This window comes from Oncorhynchus tshawytscha, linkage group LG10 (genome assembly GCF_018296145.1).
Source record: "Oncorhynchus tshawytscha isolate Ot180627B linkage group LG10, Otsh_v2.0, whole genome shotgun sequence".
In the NCBI taxonomy this organism is placed as follows: Eukaryota; Metazoa; Chordata; class Actinopteri; order Salmoniformes; family Salmonidae; genus Oncorhynchus; species Oncorhynchus tshawytscha.
The window spans coordinates 72,151,021-72,166,528 of record NC_056438.1 but is presented as its reverse complement, the minus strand read 5'-3'; the positions used below and the strand labels follow the sequence as shown (position 1 = coordinate 72,166,528).

The 15,508-nt window shown below is 40.9% G+C and overlaps 1 protein-coding gene across 1 annotated transcript in view; it reads left to right on the top strand.

Annotated features, from left to right (window-relative positions):
- Window positions 1-15,508, top strand: part of tm6sf2a (transmembrane 6 superfamily member 2a) — an 18,612-nt gene extending 3,104 nt beyond the window's left edge. Inside the window, exons 7-10 of the mRNA XM_024436220.1 lie at window positions 565-666; window positions 13,790-13,882; window positions 14,188-14,307; window positions 14,489-15,508. Coding sequence (XP_024291988.1) covers window positions 565-666; window positions 13,790-13,882; window positions 14,188-14,307; window positions 14,489-14,698 — 525 coding nt within the window. The 3' untranslated portion in view covers window positions 14,699-15,508. The remainder of the gene's footprint in view (window positions 1-564; window positions 667-13,789; window positions 13,883-14,187; window positions 14,308-14,488) is intronic.

Sequence of the window (15,508 nt, the reverse complement as noted above, 5' to 3'; positions counted from 1 at the left end):
ATTGTCCTGTTGAAAAACAAATGATAGTCCCACCAAGTGCAAACCAGATGGAATGGCGTATCACTGCAGAATGCTGGTTAATTGTGCCTTGAATTCTAAATAAATCCCAGAGAGTGTCACCAGCAAAGCACCCCTACACCATCACACCTCCTCCTCCATGCTTCACGGTGGGAACCACACATGCGGAGATCATTCGTTCACCTACTCTGTGTCTCACAAAGACACGGCGGTTGGAACCAAAAATCTCAAATTTTTGGACAGACTTCCACCAGTCTAATATCCATTGCTCGTGTTTCTTGGCCCAAGCAAGTCCCTTCTTCTTATTGGTGTCCTTTAGTAGTGGTTTCTTTTTCTTTGTTTAACACTTTTTTGGTTACTACATGATTCCATATGTGTTTCATAGTTTTGATGTCTTCACTATTATTCCACAATGTAGAAAATAGTAAAAAATAAAGAAAACCCCTTGAATGAGTCGGTGTGTCCAATCGTTTGACTGGTACTGAACCTGAAACGTACAGTAACCCAGTTGGACTGACATAGGTTGTGTTTGTCTGTATTCCTCAGATTGCAGTAGCGCAGAAGAGAAGTCTCCTCTACAGGCCTGTTGACCTGATCCTGTCTCTGCTACTGTTGGGAGCCATGGCCTTCTCTGTCTTCAGGGGCGTTGTAAGTAACAGACCAACCACTCACTTCACTATGGGGGGGATTCTGACCTGAGTTGCACACTTTTCTCACCTTCCAATACTTCATGGATTGAACAATTGAATAATATGACAACTGTCAGGATGAATCAAACCACTGTATTTTTGATTCATCAAAATGCAATTTACCCGCTATTCGTTTGCGGGGAGCTCAAGTAAAGGAAGACATGGTGTAGGTTTGTCTACATATACTCTGTATTCGGACCTTGACTTAATTCCCCTCATCATTCCACCACCTTTACACGCGATGAAACGACGAATAAGGTTGAGCAACCTGTCGGTCCTAAGTGGAACTACGTCTACTTTCTTTTCTCTATAGAAATAACACCATTCTCCATGCACCGTAATTTACAAATTGATAAGAGGCTGAGCTGTTGATAAGAGCTTGGTAAATAAGTGAACCATTTGGATAAGTGGATTGTAAATATAAATGACAATGCGTTTTAGATCTTCTTTACCTGATCGATGGAGACAAATGTGAAACCAGTAATATGGCTGCAAACTGAAACATATCAACTTATCACCTTTTCCATGGTGAAGTTTATGAAACACTGGCTTTATAACCATCAGGGATGATATTTGGAGATCCAAGCTATAAGCTTCTGTAGCCATGCACAAATGACAGTATAGCGGAAAACCTAACAAGTTGATTTACGATGTCTAGAAAGTTTTCATTTTATGCCTGGACTTTTCACTGTATGAAAAAAAGACATGTATTTTCTTAAATATTAGCCACTATTGGCAGCCACCGTCAGTTAGACATACCCACATACATTTATATCTGTCTCTTTAGTGTTAGTTTCCTTACATTTATTTCTGTCTCTTTAGTGTTAGTTTCCTTACATTTATATCTGTCTCTTTAGTGTTAGTTTCCTTACATTTATATCTGTCTCTTTAGTGTTAGTTTCCTTACATTTATATCTGTCTCTTTATTGTTAGTTTCCTTACATTTATATCTGTCACTTTAGTGTTAGTTTCCTTACATTTATATCTGTCTCTTTAGTGTTAGTTTCCTTACATTTATATCTGTCACTTTAGTGTTAGTTTCCTTACATTTATATCTGTCACTTTAGTGTTAGTTTCCTTACATTTATATCTGTCACTTTAGTGTTAGTTTCCTTACATTTATATCTGTCACTTTAGTGTTAGTTTCCATACATTTATATATTGTCTCTTTAGTGTTAGTTTCCTTACATTTATATCTGTCTCTAGAGTGTTAGTTTCCTTACATTTATATCTGTCTCTTTAGTGTTAGTTTCCTTACATTTATATCTGTCACTTTAGTGTTAGTTTCCTTACATTTATATCTGTCTCTTTAGTGTTAGTTTCCATACATTTATATCTGTCACTTTAGTGTTAGTTTCCTTACATTTATATCTGTCACTTTAGTGTTAGTTTCCTTACATTTATATCTGTCTCTTTAGTGTTAGTTTCCTTACATTTATATCTGTCACTTTAGTGTTAGTTTCCTTACATTTATATCTGTCTCTTTAGTGTTAGTTTCCTTACATTTATATCTGTCACTTTAGTGTTAGTTTCCTTACATTTATATCTGTCTCTTTAGTGTTAGTTTCCTTACATTTATATCTGTCACTTTAGTGTTAGTTTCCTTACATTTATATCTGTCACTTTAGTGTTAGTTTCCTTACATTTATATCTGTCACTTTAGTGTTAGTTTCCTTACATTTATATCTGTCTCTTTAGTGTTAGTTTCCTTACATTTATATCTGTCTCTTTAGTGTTAGTTTCCTTACATTTATATCTGTCTCTTTAGTGTTAGTTTCCTTACATTTATATCTGTCTCTAGAGTGTTAGTTTCCTTACATTTATATCTGTCACTTTATTGTTAGTTTCCTTACATTTATATCTGTCACTTTAGTGTTAGTTTCCTTACATTTATATCTGTCTCTTTATTGTTAGTTTCCTTACATTTATATCTGTCACTTTAGTGTTAGTTTCCTTACATTTATATCTGTCACTTTAGTGTTAGTTTCCTTACATTTATATCTGTCTCTTTAGTGTTAGTTACATTTATATCTGTCTCTTTAGTGTTAGTTTCCTTACATTTATATCTGTCTCTTTAGTGTTAGTTTCCTTACATTTATATCTGTCTCTTTAGTGTTAGTTTCCTTACATTTATATCTGTCACTTTAGTGTTAGTTTCCTTACATTTATATCTGTCACTTTAGTGTTAGTTTCCTTACATTTATATCTGTCTCTTTATTGTTAGTTTCCTTACATTTATATCTGTCACTTTAGTGTTAGTTTCCTTACATTTATATCTGTCTCTTTAGTGTTTGTTTCCTTACATTTATATCTGTCACTTTAGTGTTAGTTTCCTTACATTTATATCTGTCACTTTAGTGTTAGTTTCCTTACATTTATATCTGTCTCTTTAGTGTTAGTTTCCTTACATTTATATCTGTCTCTTTAGTGTTAGTTTCCTTACATTTATATCTGTCTCTTTAGTGTTAGTTTCCTTACATTTATATCTGTCTCTTTAGTGTTAGTTTCCTTACATTTATATCTGTCACTTTAGTGTTAGTTTCTTACATTTATATCTGTCTCTTTAGTGTTATCATTTATATCTGTCTCTTTAGTGTTAGTTTCCTTACATTTATATCTGTCACTTTAGTGTTAGTTTCCTTACATTTATATCTGTCTCTTTAGTGTTAGTTTCCTTACATTTATATCTGTCTCTTTAGTGTTAGTTTCCTTACATTTATATCTGTCTCTTTAGTGTTAGTTTCCTTACATTTATATCTGTCTCTTTAGTGTTAGTTTCCTTACATTTATATCTGTCTCTTTAGTGTTAGTTTCCTTACATTTATATCTGTCACTTTAGTGTTAGTTTCCTTACATTTATATCTGTCTCTTTAGTGTTAGTTTCCTTACATTTATATCTGTCTCTTTAGTGTTAGTTTCCTTACATTTATATCTGTCACTTTAGTGTTAGTTTCCTTACATTTATATCTGTCACTTTAGTGTTAGTTTCCTTACATTTATATCTGTCTCTTTAGTGTTAGTTTCCTTACATTTATATCTGTCACTTTAGTGTTAGTTTCCTTACATTTATATCTGTCTCTTTAGTGTTAGTTTCCTTACATTTATATCTGTCTCTTTAGTGTTAGTTTCCTTACATTTATATCTGTCTCTTTAGTGTTAGTTTCCTTACATTTATATCTGTCTCTTTAGTGTTAGTTTCTACATTTATATCTGTCTCTTTAGTGTTAGTTTCCTTACATTTATATCTGTCACTTTAGTGTTAGTTTCCTTACATTTATATCTGTCACTTTAGTGTTAGTTTCCTTACATTTATATCTGTCTCTTTAGTGTTAGTTTCCTTACATTTATATCTGTCTCTTTAGTGTTAGTTTCCTTACATTTATATCTGTCTCTTTAGTGTTTGTTTCCTTACATTTATATCTGTCTCTTTAGTGTTTGTTTCCTTACATTTATATCTGTCTCTTTAGTGTTAGTTTCCTTACATTTATATCTGTCTCTTTAGTGTTAGTTTCCTTACATTTATATCTGTCTCTTTAGTGTTTGTTTCCTTACATTTATATCTGTCTCTTTAGTGTTAGTTTCCTTACATTTATATCTGTCTCTTTAGTGTTAGTTTCTCATTTATATCTGTCACTTTGTTTAGTTTCCTTACATTTATATCTGTCTCATTACATTTATATCTGTCTCTTTAGTGTTTGTTTCCTTACATTTATATCTGTCTCTTTAGTGTTTGTTTCCTTACATTTATATCTGTCTCTTTAGTGTTAGTTTCCTTACATTTATATCTGTCTCTTTAGTGTTAGTTTCCTTACATTTATATCTGTCTCTTTAGTGTTTGTTTCCTTACATTTATATCTGTCTCTTTAGTGTTTGTTTCCTTACATTTATATCTGTCTCTTTAGTGTTTGTTTCCTTACATTTTGCATCATTCCATTACATCGTTAGTTGACCTTTCTTTCCACTGTTGAGTATGTGTGGGTAGCCATAGTGGATCGTATTAGGCTAATGTATTCCAAGTTGTGCAATAATTTGGAACAGGTAGCCTATTTGAATCATTAAGGAACACAGACCATAAGTAGCAGATTAAACCTGGAGCCTGGCGCATGGTTCATGACGACTGGACCATTTTCATACACTTCCATGATTAGTGAGGATTATTAGGGTAGATTTCTTGGACTACGGTTCAATCCCTACTGCACACTTTTCTAATCTTCCAATATTTCATGGGATTGAACAATTGAATAATATGACAACTTTCAGGATGAATCAAAGCATTGTATTTTTGATTCAACAATATATTTAGTGCATAAAGGATCTCCAAATCATTAAAGAAAATGATTCATACTTTCCTAACTCCAAAATGTGCCTAAATATTTAGAAATCTACCAGTTGGTGCTGAAAAAAAGAGGTGTATGTATATATTTAGATGGCTTTCTTTAATGAATCCCTGTATTCTGAACCCATTCTCTCCATGTGTTCTAGTGCCTGTCGCCAAAATTCTAATTGAAGATACACTATATTTTAAAGGGATGGCTTAATTTTTTAAACTGAAAACACTATTGAATGGAAACATTGATGAGTAAATCTGTTGGCCAGCAAGTGGGAAGGTTTTCAGTGGTTGAATTAAATGTATTCAGTGCAGGCAAAAAATCACATCAAATCAAATCCAATTTTATTGGTCACATACACATGGTAAGCAGATGTTAACGTGAGTGTAGCGAAATGCTTGTGCTTCTAGTTCCGACTGTGCAGTAATAACCAACAAGTAATCTAACAATTTTACAACAACTACCGTATACACACAAGTGTAAAGGAATGAATAAGAATATGTACATATAAATATAGGGTTGAGCGATGGCCGAACGGCATAGCCAAGATACAGTAGATGGTATAGAGTACAGTACATACGTATGAGATGAGTAATGTAGGGTATGTAAACATTATATAAAGTGGCATTGTCAAAAGTGACTAGTGATACATTTATTAAATCCAAATATGAATTATTAAAGTGGCTGTATGTTGGCAGCAGACACTCAATGTCAGTGATGGCTGTTTAACAGTCTGATGGCCTTGAGATAGAAGCTGTTTTTCAGTCTCTCGGTCCCAGCTTTGATGCACCTGTACTGACCTCGTCTTCTGGATAGTAGTGGGGTGAACAGGCAGTGGATCGGGTGGTTGTTGTACTTGATGATCTTTTTGGCCTTCCTGTGACATTGGGTGGTGTAGGTGTCCTGGAGGGCAGGTAGTTTGCGCCCGGTGATGCGTTGTGCAGACCTCACTACCCTCTGGAGAGTCTTACGGTTGTGGGCGGAGCAGTTGCCGTACCAGGCAGTGATACAGCCCGACAGGATGCTCTCATTGTGCATCTGTAAAAGTTTGTGAGGGTTTTTGTTGTGAAATTTCTTCATCCTCCTGAGGTTGGGTATGAGGAACTTAAAACTTTCCACCTTCTCCACTACTGTCCCGTCGATGTGGATAGGGGAGTGCTCCCTCTGCTGTTCCCTGAAGTCCACGATCATCTACTTTGTTTTGTTGACGTTGAGTATGAGGTTATTTTCCTGACACCACACTCCGAAGGCCCTCACCTCCTCCCTGTAGGCCGTCTCATCGTTGTTGGTAATCAAGCCTAGCACTGTAGAGTCGTCTGCAAACTTGATGATTGAGTTGGAGGCGTGCATGGCCACGCAGTCATGGGTGAACAGGGAATACAGGAGAGGGCTGAGAACGAACCTTTGCGAGGCCCCAGTGTTGAGGATCAGTGGGGTGGAGATGTTGTTTCCTACCCTCACCACCTGGGGGCAGAAAGTCCAGGACCCAGTTGCATAGGGCGGGGTCGAGACCCAGGGTCCCGAGCTTAATGACGAGTTTGGAGGGTACTATGGTGTTAAACGCTGAGCTGTAATCGATGAACAGCATTCTTACATAGGTATTCCTCTTGTCCAGATGGGTTAGGGCAGTGTGCAGTGTGATTGCGATTGCGTCGTCTGTGGACCTATTGGGGCGGTAAGCAAATTGGAGTGGGTCTAGGGTGTCAGGTAGGGTGGAGGTGATATGATCCTTGATTAGTCTCTCAAAGCACTTCAGGATGACGGAAGTGAGTGCTACGGGGCGATAGTCGTTTAGCTCAGTTACCTTAGCTTTCGTGGGAACAGGAACAATGGTGGCCCTCTTGACTGGGAAAGGGATTGATTGAATATGTCTGTAAACACACCAGCCAGCTTGTCTGCGCATGCTCTGAGGACGCGGCTAGGGATGCCGTCTGTAGCCGGCAGCCTTGCGAGAGTGTTAACTTCTTTGGGACTGGGGGGCAGTATTGAGTAGCTTGGATGAATAAGGTGCCCAGAGTAAACTGCATGCTACTCAGGCCCAAAAGCTAGAATATGCATATAATTAGTAGATTTGGTTAGAAAACACTCTGAAGTTTGTGATGTCTGTGAATATAACAGAACTCATATGGCAGGCAAAAACCTGAAAAAAATCCAACTAGGAAGTGGGAAATCTGAGGTTTGTAGTTTTTCAAGTGATTGCCTATCCAATATACAGTGTCTATGGGGTCATATTGCACTTCCTAAGGCTTCCACTAGATGTCAACAGTCTTTAGAATGTTGTTTCAGGCTTCTACTATGAAGGGGGAGCGAATAAGAGCTGTTTGAATCAGGGGTCTGGCAGAATGCCATTAGTTTAGTCACGTGCGCGGCCGTGAGAGCGAGCTCCGTTCCCTTTCATTTCTAAAGACAAAGGAATTGCACGGTTGGAATATTATTGAAGATTTATGATAAAAACATCCTAAAGATTGATTATATACTTCGTTTGACATGTTTCTATGAACTGTAATGGAACTGTTTTGACTTTTCGTCTGGACTAAGTGCCTGCGCCTTGTGAATTTGGATTTGTGAACATTGGGACATAAATGATGGACTTTATCGAACAAAACAAACATTTATTGTGGAACTGGGATTCCTGGGAGTGCATTCCGATGAAGATCATCAAAGGTAAGTGAATATTTATAACGCTATTTCTGAGTTTTGTGACACCTCTCCTTGGTTGGAAAATGGCTGTATGGTTTTCTGTGGCTAGGCTCTGACCTAACATAATTGCATGGTGTGCTTTTACCGTAAAACGTTTTTGAAATCTGACCCAGCGGTTGCATTAAGGAGAAGTTTATCTTTAATTGTGTGTTTAACACTTGTATCTTTCATCAATGTTTATGATGAGTATGTCTGTAATTTGATGTGGCTCTCTGCCCTTTCACCGGATGTTTGTTTGAGACAATGCATTTCTGAACGTAACGCACCAATTTCAAATTAGGTTTTTGGACATAAAGATTAACTTTATCGAACAAAACACACATTTATTGCCTAGAGTCCTGGGAGTGCCATCCGGTGAAGATCATCAAGGTTGGTGATTAATGTTAATGCTATTTCTGTCCTTTGTGACACCTCTCCTTCTTTGGAAAATGGCTGTATGGTTTTCTGTGGCTAGGCGCTGAGCTAACATAATCGCAAGGTGTGCTTTTACGTAAAGCCTTTTTGAAATCAGACACCATGGCTGGATTAACAAGGAGTTTATCTTTAAAATTGTGTATAATACTTGCGTGTTTGAGGAATTTTAATTTTAAAGATTTCTGTAGTTTTGAATTTGGCGCCCTGCAATTCCACTGGCTGTTGGCGAGGTGAGACGCTACCATCCCACATATCCCAGAGAAGTTAACATGTGTAAATGTCTTACTCACGTTGGCTGCATTGAAGAAGAGCCCGCAGGTTTTGGTAGCGGGTTGTGTCAGTGGCACTGTATTGTCCTCGCAAGAAAATAAGTTGTTTAATTTGTCTGGGAGCAAGACGTTGGTGTCTGCGACGGGGCTGTTTTTCTTTTCGCAATCCGTGATTGACTGTAGACCCTGCCACATATGTCTCGTGTCTGAGCCTTTGAATTGCGACTCTACTTTGTCTCTATACTGACGCTTAGCTTGTTTGATTGTCTTGCGGAGGGAATAGCTACACTGTTTGTATTCGGATGGCACTGTAACAGCACTGTGATAGACTGCATCCAATTTGTTGAGTAGAGTGTTGGAGGCTATTTTGTAAATGACATCGCCGATGTCAAGGATTGGTAGGATAGTCAGTTTTACGAGGGCATGTTTGGCAGCATGAGTGAAGGATGCTTTGTTGCGATATAGGAAGCCAATTCTAGATTTAATTTTGGATTTGAGATGCTTAATGTGAGTCTGGAAGGAGAGTTTACTGTCTAACCAGACACCTAGGTATTTGTAGTTGTCCACATATTCTAAGTCAGAACCGTCCCGAGTAGTGATGCTGGGCGGGCTGGCAGGTGTGGGCAACGATCGGTTGAAGAGCATGCATTTAGTTTTACTTGCATTTAAGAGCAGTTGGAGGCCACGGAAGGAGAGTTGTATGGAATTGAAGCTCGACTGAAGGTTAGTTAACACAGTGTCCAAAGAGGAGTCAGAAGTATACAGAACGGTGTTGTCTGCGTAGAGGTGGATCAGAGAATCACCAGTAGCAAGAGCGACATCATTGATGTATACAGAGAAGAGAGTTGGCCCGAGGTTGAACACTGTGGCACCCCCATAAAGACTGCCAGAGGTCTGTACAACAGGCCCTCCGATTTGATACACTGAACTCTGTCTGAGAAGTAGTTGGTGAACCAGGCGAGGCAGTCATTTGAGAAACCAAGACTGTTGAGTCTGCCGATAAGAATGTGGTAATTGATAGAGTCGAAAGGCTTGGCCATGTCGATGAATACTGCTGCACAGTATTGTGTCTTATCGATGGCTGTTATGATATCATTTAGGACCTTGAGCGTGGCTGAGGTGCACCCATGACCAGCTCTGAGACCAGATTGAATAGAAAAAGTACGGTGGGGTTCGAAATGGACGGTGATCTGTTTGTTAACTTGGCTTTTGAAGACCTTAGAAAAGCAGGGTAGGATAGATATAGGTCTGTAGCAGTTTGGGTCTAGGGTGTCTCCCCTTTTGAAGAGGTGGATGACCGCGGCAGCTTTCCAATCATTGGGGATCTCAGACGATACGAAAGAGAGATTGAACAGGCTAGTAATAGGGGTTGCAACAATTTTGGTGGATAATCTTAGAAAGAGAGGGTCTAGATTGTCTAGCCCGGCTTATTTGTAGGGATCCAGATTTTGCAGCTCTTTCAGAACATCAGCTATCTGGATTTGGGTGAAGGAGAAATTGGGGCAGCTTAGGCAAGTTACTATGGAGGTTGCAGGTCTGTTGACTTGGGTAGGGGTAGCTAGGTGGAAAGCATGGCCAGCTGTAGAAAAATGCTTTTTGAAATTCTCAATTGTTGCAGATTTATTCTGTGGTGACAGTGTTTCCTAGCCTCAGTGCAGTGGGCAGCTGGGAGGAGGTGCTCTTATTCTCCATGGACTTTACAGTGTCCCAGAACTTTTTGGAGTTTGTGCTACAGGATGCAAATTTCTATTTGAAAAAGCTAGCCTTTGCTTTCCTAACTGCCTTTGTACTGTATATTGGTTCCTAACTTCCCTGAAAAGTTGCATATCGCAGGGGCTATTCGAAGCTAATGCAGTACGTCACAGGATGTTTTTGTGCTGGTCAAGGGCAGTCAGGTCTGGAGTGAACCAAGGGCTATATCAGTTCCTGGTTCAACATTTTTTTGAATGGGGCATGCTTATGGTGAGGAAAGCACTTTTAAAGAATAACCAGGCATCCTCTACTGATGGAATGAGGTCAATGTCATTCCAGGATACCCGGGCCAGGTCTATTAGAAAGGCCTGCACGCTGAAGTGTTTTAGGGAGCTTTTGACAGTGATGAGCGGTGGTCATTTGACAGCAGACCCATTATGGATGCAGGCAATGAGGGAGTGATAGCTGAGGTCATGGTTGACGACAGCAGAGGTGTATCTGGAGAGCAGTTGGTTAGGATGATATATATGAGGGTGCTTGTGTTTACAGATTTGAGGTTGTACCTGGTAGGTTCATTGATAATTTGAGTGAGGTTGAGGGCATCAAGCTTAGATTGTAGGACGGCCGGTGTGGTAAGCATGTCCCAGTTTAGGTCACCTAACAGCACGAGCTCTGAAGAAAGATGGGGGGCAATCAATTCACATATGGTGTCCAGGGCACAGCTGGGGGCAGAAAGTGGTCTATAGCAAGATCCAATGGTGAGAGACTTGTTTCTGGGAAGGTGGATTTTTAAAAGTAGGAGCTGAAATTGTTTGGGCACTGACCTGGATATTAAGACAGAACTCTGCAGGCTATCTCTGCCGTAGATTGCAACTCCGCCCCCTTTGGCAGTTCTATCTTGTCGGAAAATGTTATAGTTAAGGATGAACATTTCAGGGTTTTTGGTGGTCTTCCTAAGCAAGGATTCAGACACGGCTAGGACATCGTGCAGATTGTGCTAAAGCAGTGAATAAAACAAACATGGGAGGAGGCTTCTAATGTTAACATGCATGAAACCAAGGCTTTTACGGTTACAGAAGTCGACAAATGAGAGCGCCTGGGGAATGGGAGTGGAGCTAGGCACTGCAGGGCCTGGATTAACCCCCACATCACCAGAGGAACAGAGGAGGAGTAGGATAAGGGTACGGCTAAAGGCTATAACAACTGGTCGTCTAGTACGTTCAGAACAGAGAGTAAAAGAAGCAGGTTTCTAGGCACAGTAGAATAGATTCAAGGCATAATGTACAGACAAATGTATGGTAGGATGTGAATATAGTGGAGGTAAACATATGCACTGAGTGATGATGAGAGAGATAATGTCCCTAGAAACATCATTTAAACCAGGTGAGGTCACCGGATGTGTGGGGGTTGGAACTAAAGGGTTAACTAAGGCGTTGAGCAGGGCTAGAGGCTCTACAGTGAAATAAGGAAATAATTACTAACCAAGACAGCAATGGACAAGGCATATTGACATTAGGGAGAGGCATGCGTAGCCGAGTGATCATAGGGGTCCAGTGAGTGGCTCAGGCCGTAGACTCTTCGACTCAGGCAGCTAGCGGGCCGGGGCTAGCAAGCTAGCAGAAGGGTCTTAGAGGGATGTCGCGACGGAAGAAAGTCGGTTGTAGCCCCCTCGTGCTGTTACGTCTTTAGACCAGTCGTCGTGGATCAGCAGGGCTCTGTGTGGTTAAAGGATCCAAGCCAATTGGCAGAATAGGTAAAGTGGCCAAAGAATTTGTCCGATTTGCCCCTCAGCTAACAGTCAGATATGCTCTAGACAGCTAGCAGGCCATGGCTAGCAGGCTAGCAGTTGGGCATTCAGGGGATGTCGCGAGTTGATAAACCTGGGCCTAGCAAGGCCTAGCAAGGCTAGCTCCAGGCTAATTTGTTCTTGTTTCGGGACAGAGACATTTGCCAGGTGGCCACTCGGATAGCAGCTAGCTAGCTACGATGATCCAGGTGAAAAGGTTCAGAGCTTGCAGTAGGAATCCGGAGATATGGAGAAAAATAAGTCTGATTTTCTCTGGTTTGAGTTGCACTTTGCAGACTGGCGAGAGTTGTCCGGGCTAATGGTAGCTGATGACCGCTAGCAGTGGCTAGCTGGTTACTAGCTAGTAGCTAGTTAGCTGGCTAGCTTCTGTTGGGGTTCCGGTTCAGAAGTAAAGAAATAGCAGAGCCATACCACATTGGGTGAGGTGGATTGCAGGAGAGTATGTTGAAGTTGAGGTTAAGAAAAATATATATTTTAAATATATGCGAAGAAAAAATATATAAAAAGATGTATACATGGGACACGACAAGACAAGGACAAAAAGACGTCTGACTGCAACGCCGTCTTGGAGATTTGCCGAAAGGAGGGCGAGGGAGAGCTTTGTATGCGTTGCGGAAGTTAGAGTAGCAATCATCCAGAACGCTGCCAGCTCGGGTCGGGCATTCGATATGCTGATAAAATTTAGGGAGCCTTGTTTTCAGATTACCTTCGTTAAAATCCCCAGCTACAATAAATGCAGCCTCAGGATATATGCTTTCCAGTTTACATAGAGTCCAATGAAGTTCTTTCAGGGCGGTCGAGGTGTCTGCTTGGGGGGTGGGGGTGGGGGGGTATACACGGCTGTGATTATAATCGAAGAGAATTCTCTTGGTAAATATTGCAGTCGGCATTGGATTGTAAGGAATTCTAGGTCAGGTGAACAAAAGGACTTGAGTTCCTGTATGTTGTTATTATCACACCATGACTTGTTAATCATAAGGCATAGACCCCCGCCCTTCTTCTTACCAGAGAGATGTTTGTTTCTGAAGAAACCTGGTGGATGTACCAACTCCGATAACATATCCCGAGTGAGCCATGTTTCAGTGAAACAGAGAATGATACAACCTCTGATGTCTCTCTGGAAGGCAACCCTTACACGAATTTCGCCTACCTTGTTGTCAAGAGACTGGACATTGGCGAGTAGTATACTCGGGAGCGGTGAGTGATGTGCCCATCTACCGAGCCTGACCAGAAGACCGCTCCATCTGCCCCTTCTGCGACGCTGTTGTTTTGGGTCGCCTATTGGGATCCTATCCATTGTCCTGGGTGGTAGTACAAACAGAGGATCAACTTAGGGAAAGTTGTATTCCTGGTAGTAATGTTGGTAAGTTGACGTTGCTCTCATATCCAACAGTTCTTCCCTACTGTATGTAATAAGACTTAAGATTTCCTGGGGTAACAACGTAAGTATTAATACATAAAAAAACAAAATACTGCATAGTTTCCTAAGAACGCGAAGCGAGGAGACCATCTCTGTCGGCGCCATCTTCCTAACGGGAACCATGTCTGCAAAGCCTGTTAGGTACCAGCATAAGGTAAGTCTGAATAGCAACTACTGAAAAGTGCGAAGGCGTGCGTAGGAAAGGCGTACATTTCCTAAGTCTGAATAGCAACTACTGAGAAGTGCGAAGGCGTGCGTAGGAAAGGCGTACATTTCCTAAGTCTGAATTGTAGGGTTCATGTAGCCAGTGTGTTTGTTCTTTAGCCAACAAAATTGTACATCATTGACTGATTGATTGATTCATGTGTTCATTCATTGATCCAATAATCCATCCATCCATTCCTCCATCTATCCATCCATCCATTCATTCACTCTCCCTCTCTCTCTCTCAGGTGGCCCTTGACTGTCCTCTGGATACCTGTTTCACCTATATCTACCAGTATGAGCCTTACCTCAAGGATCCTGTGGTCTTCCCTAGGATCACGGTGAGTTGAGCCTTACCTCAAGGACCCCGTGGTCTTGGTCTTCCCTAGGACCCCGTGGTCTTCCTAGGTGGTCTTCCCTAGGATCACGGTGAGTTGAGCCTTACCTCAAGGACCCCGTGGTCTTCCCTAGGATCATGGTGAGTTGTAGAAAATAAAATGAGTAAAACACACATAGATCTTCATTCCATTGTCCGTTATGGCATACTATCCATATTTGTTCCTGTTCCATGCTGCTTGACAGTGTAGTTGCCATTGCGTCCGTCTTGATGTCGAACAACACGTGTCTTGTTATTTGATTGCTCTAGATGCTGGTGTATTTGTTCTATGCGTTGCCTCTACTGGCTGCATTCATATATGGGCTGAGAAACCCTGGTTGTACCTGGATGCTGGACTGGGCCATCTTCTTTGCGGGGGCCATAGCCCAGGTAATAATATTGGTCGCTTCAATTTGCAGTTCACACGCAGTGTAATGTACCAGGGATTTGACAAAGCAGCTGTGATACAAATTGATGATTTTTTACACCATTGTTGTGTTTCTATTCTGTTCCTATTATTCATCTTCCATTAACGTCCCCTCACACCCACCCGTCTCCTCCCCTTCCCCAGACCCAGTGGTGCCATATCGGGGGATCACTCCACTCCCGAACCCCCTTCACATACCGGGTCCCAACAGACAAATGGTCAACAGTTATGATTCTAAACGGGCTGTATGTAGCTCTACCGATCCTCCTAGCCATCCGATGCCGCCTCAGCCCCACTTTCTTCATGCCTACTGTACCTGAGGGACAGACCAGCCCGGAGAAGAAGGACAACTAAACCCATAACACTTCAATTCCCACTGAGCATGGACTCTGTGAGCGAATGGTCTAGAATGCTACTCTAAGATCAAGAACTACTGTACCCACGATCCTAAAGAACCCAAACGTTTTGGTGCGGCTGGCATACTATGCTTCTGGAAATGTGACCCTCCAGATTTACAAAACAATGTTATATTAATCTAGAACACATCAAGCAAATTAACTTCAATTTCATACATTATCCGCTCCCTCTGTTGGTTGGAGCCTTTTGGAGTAAAGTTCAGGCCCATGTCTACAACAGCGGAATACAGTACAGTGCATTAAACAGCCAAAACCAAGCCCTGCTGCAAGCCATCTATTCTGCAGTAGCACTCCCTATATGGACTATTGGATCGAGATAAAGCCTGTTTGTGGACATGGCTTTATCTATGTAGCTAGTGAGTCAGTGAGACAGTCTCAGGTGGTATAGTATAGTAGGGCCTAAAAGGCCTATAAACCTGGACTCTGATCACTGACACTGATACAGCAGGACAGCATTGCCTCATAGAGTTATCACAGAGGAACTGTGAAACTATGGACCATGTTGAGGACTCTTTTTTTTTTGCTGAACAACTGTGTTGTAGTGCTGCTGATAAGACGAGATAACAAGGCATGTTTCACAAGATGTGGTTGGGATTGGAGAGACCACTATAGGAAGTCATAGGTTGAGGGGACAAATGTTTAGTTAGTATTTATGAAACAAATGATGGCTATTTTTGGAGGGGTTGGGCCAGAATTACTTCAATAAATGTTTGTTACGTGAATATATTAAAATATGTGAACAACTACA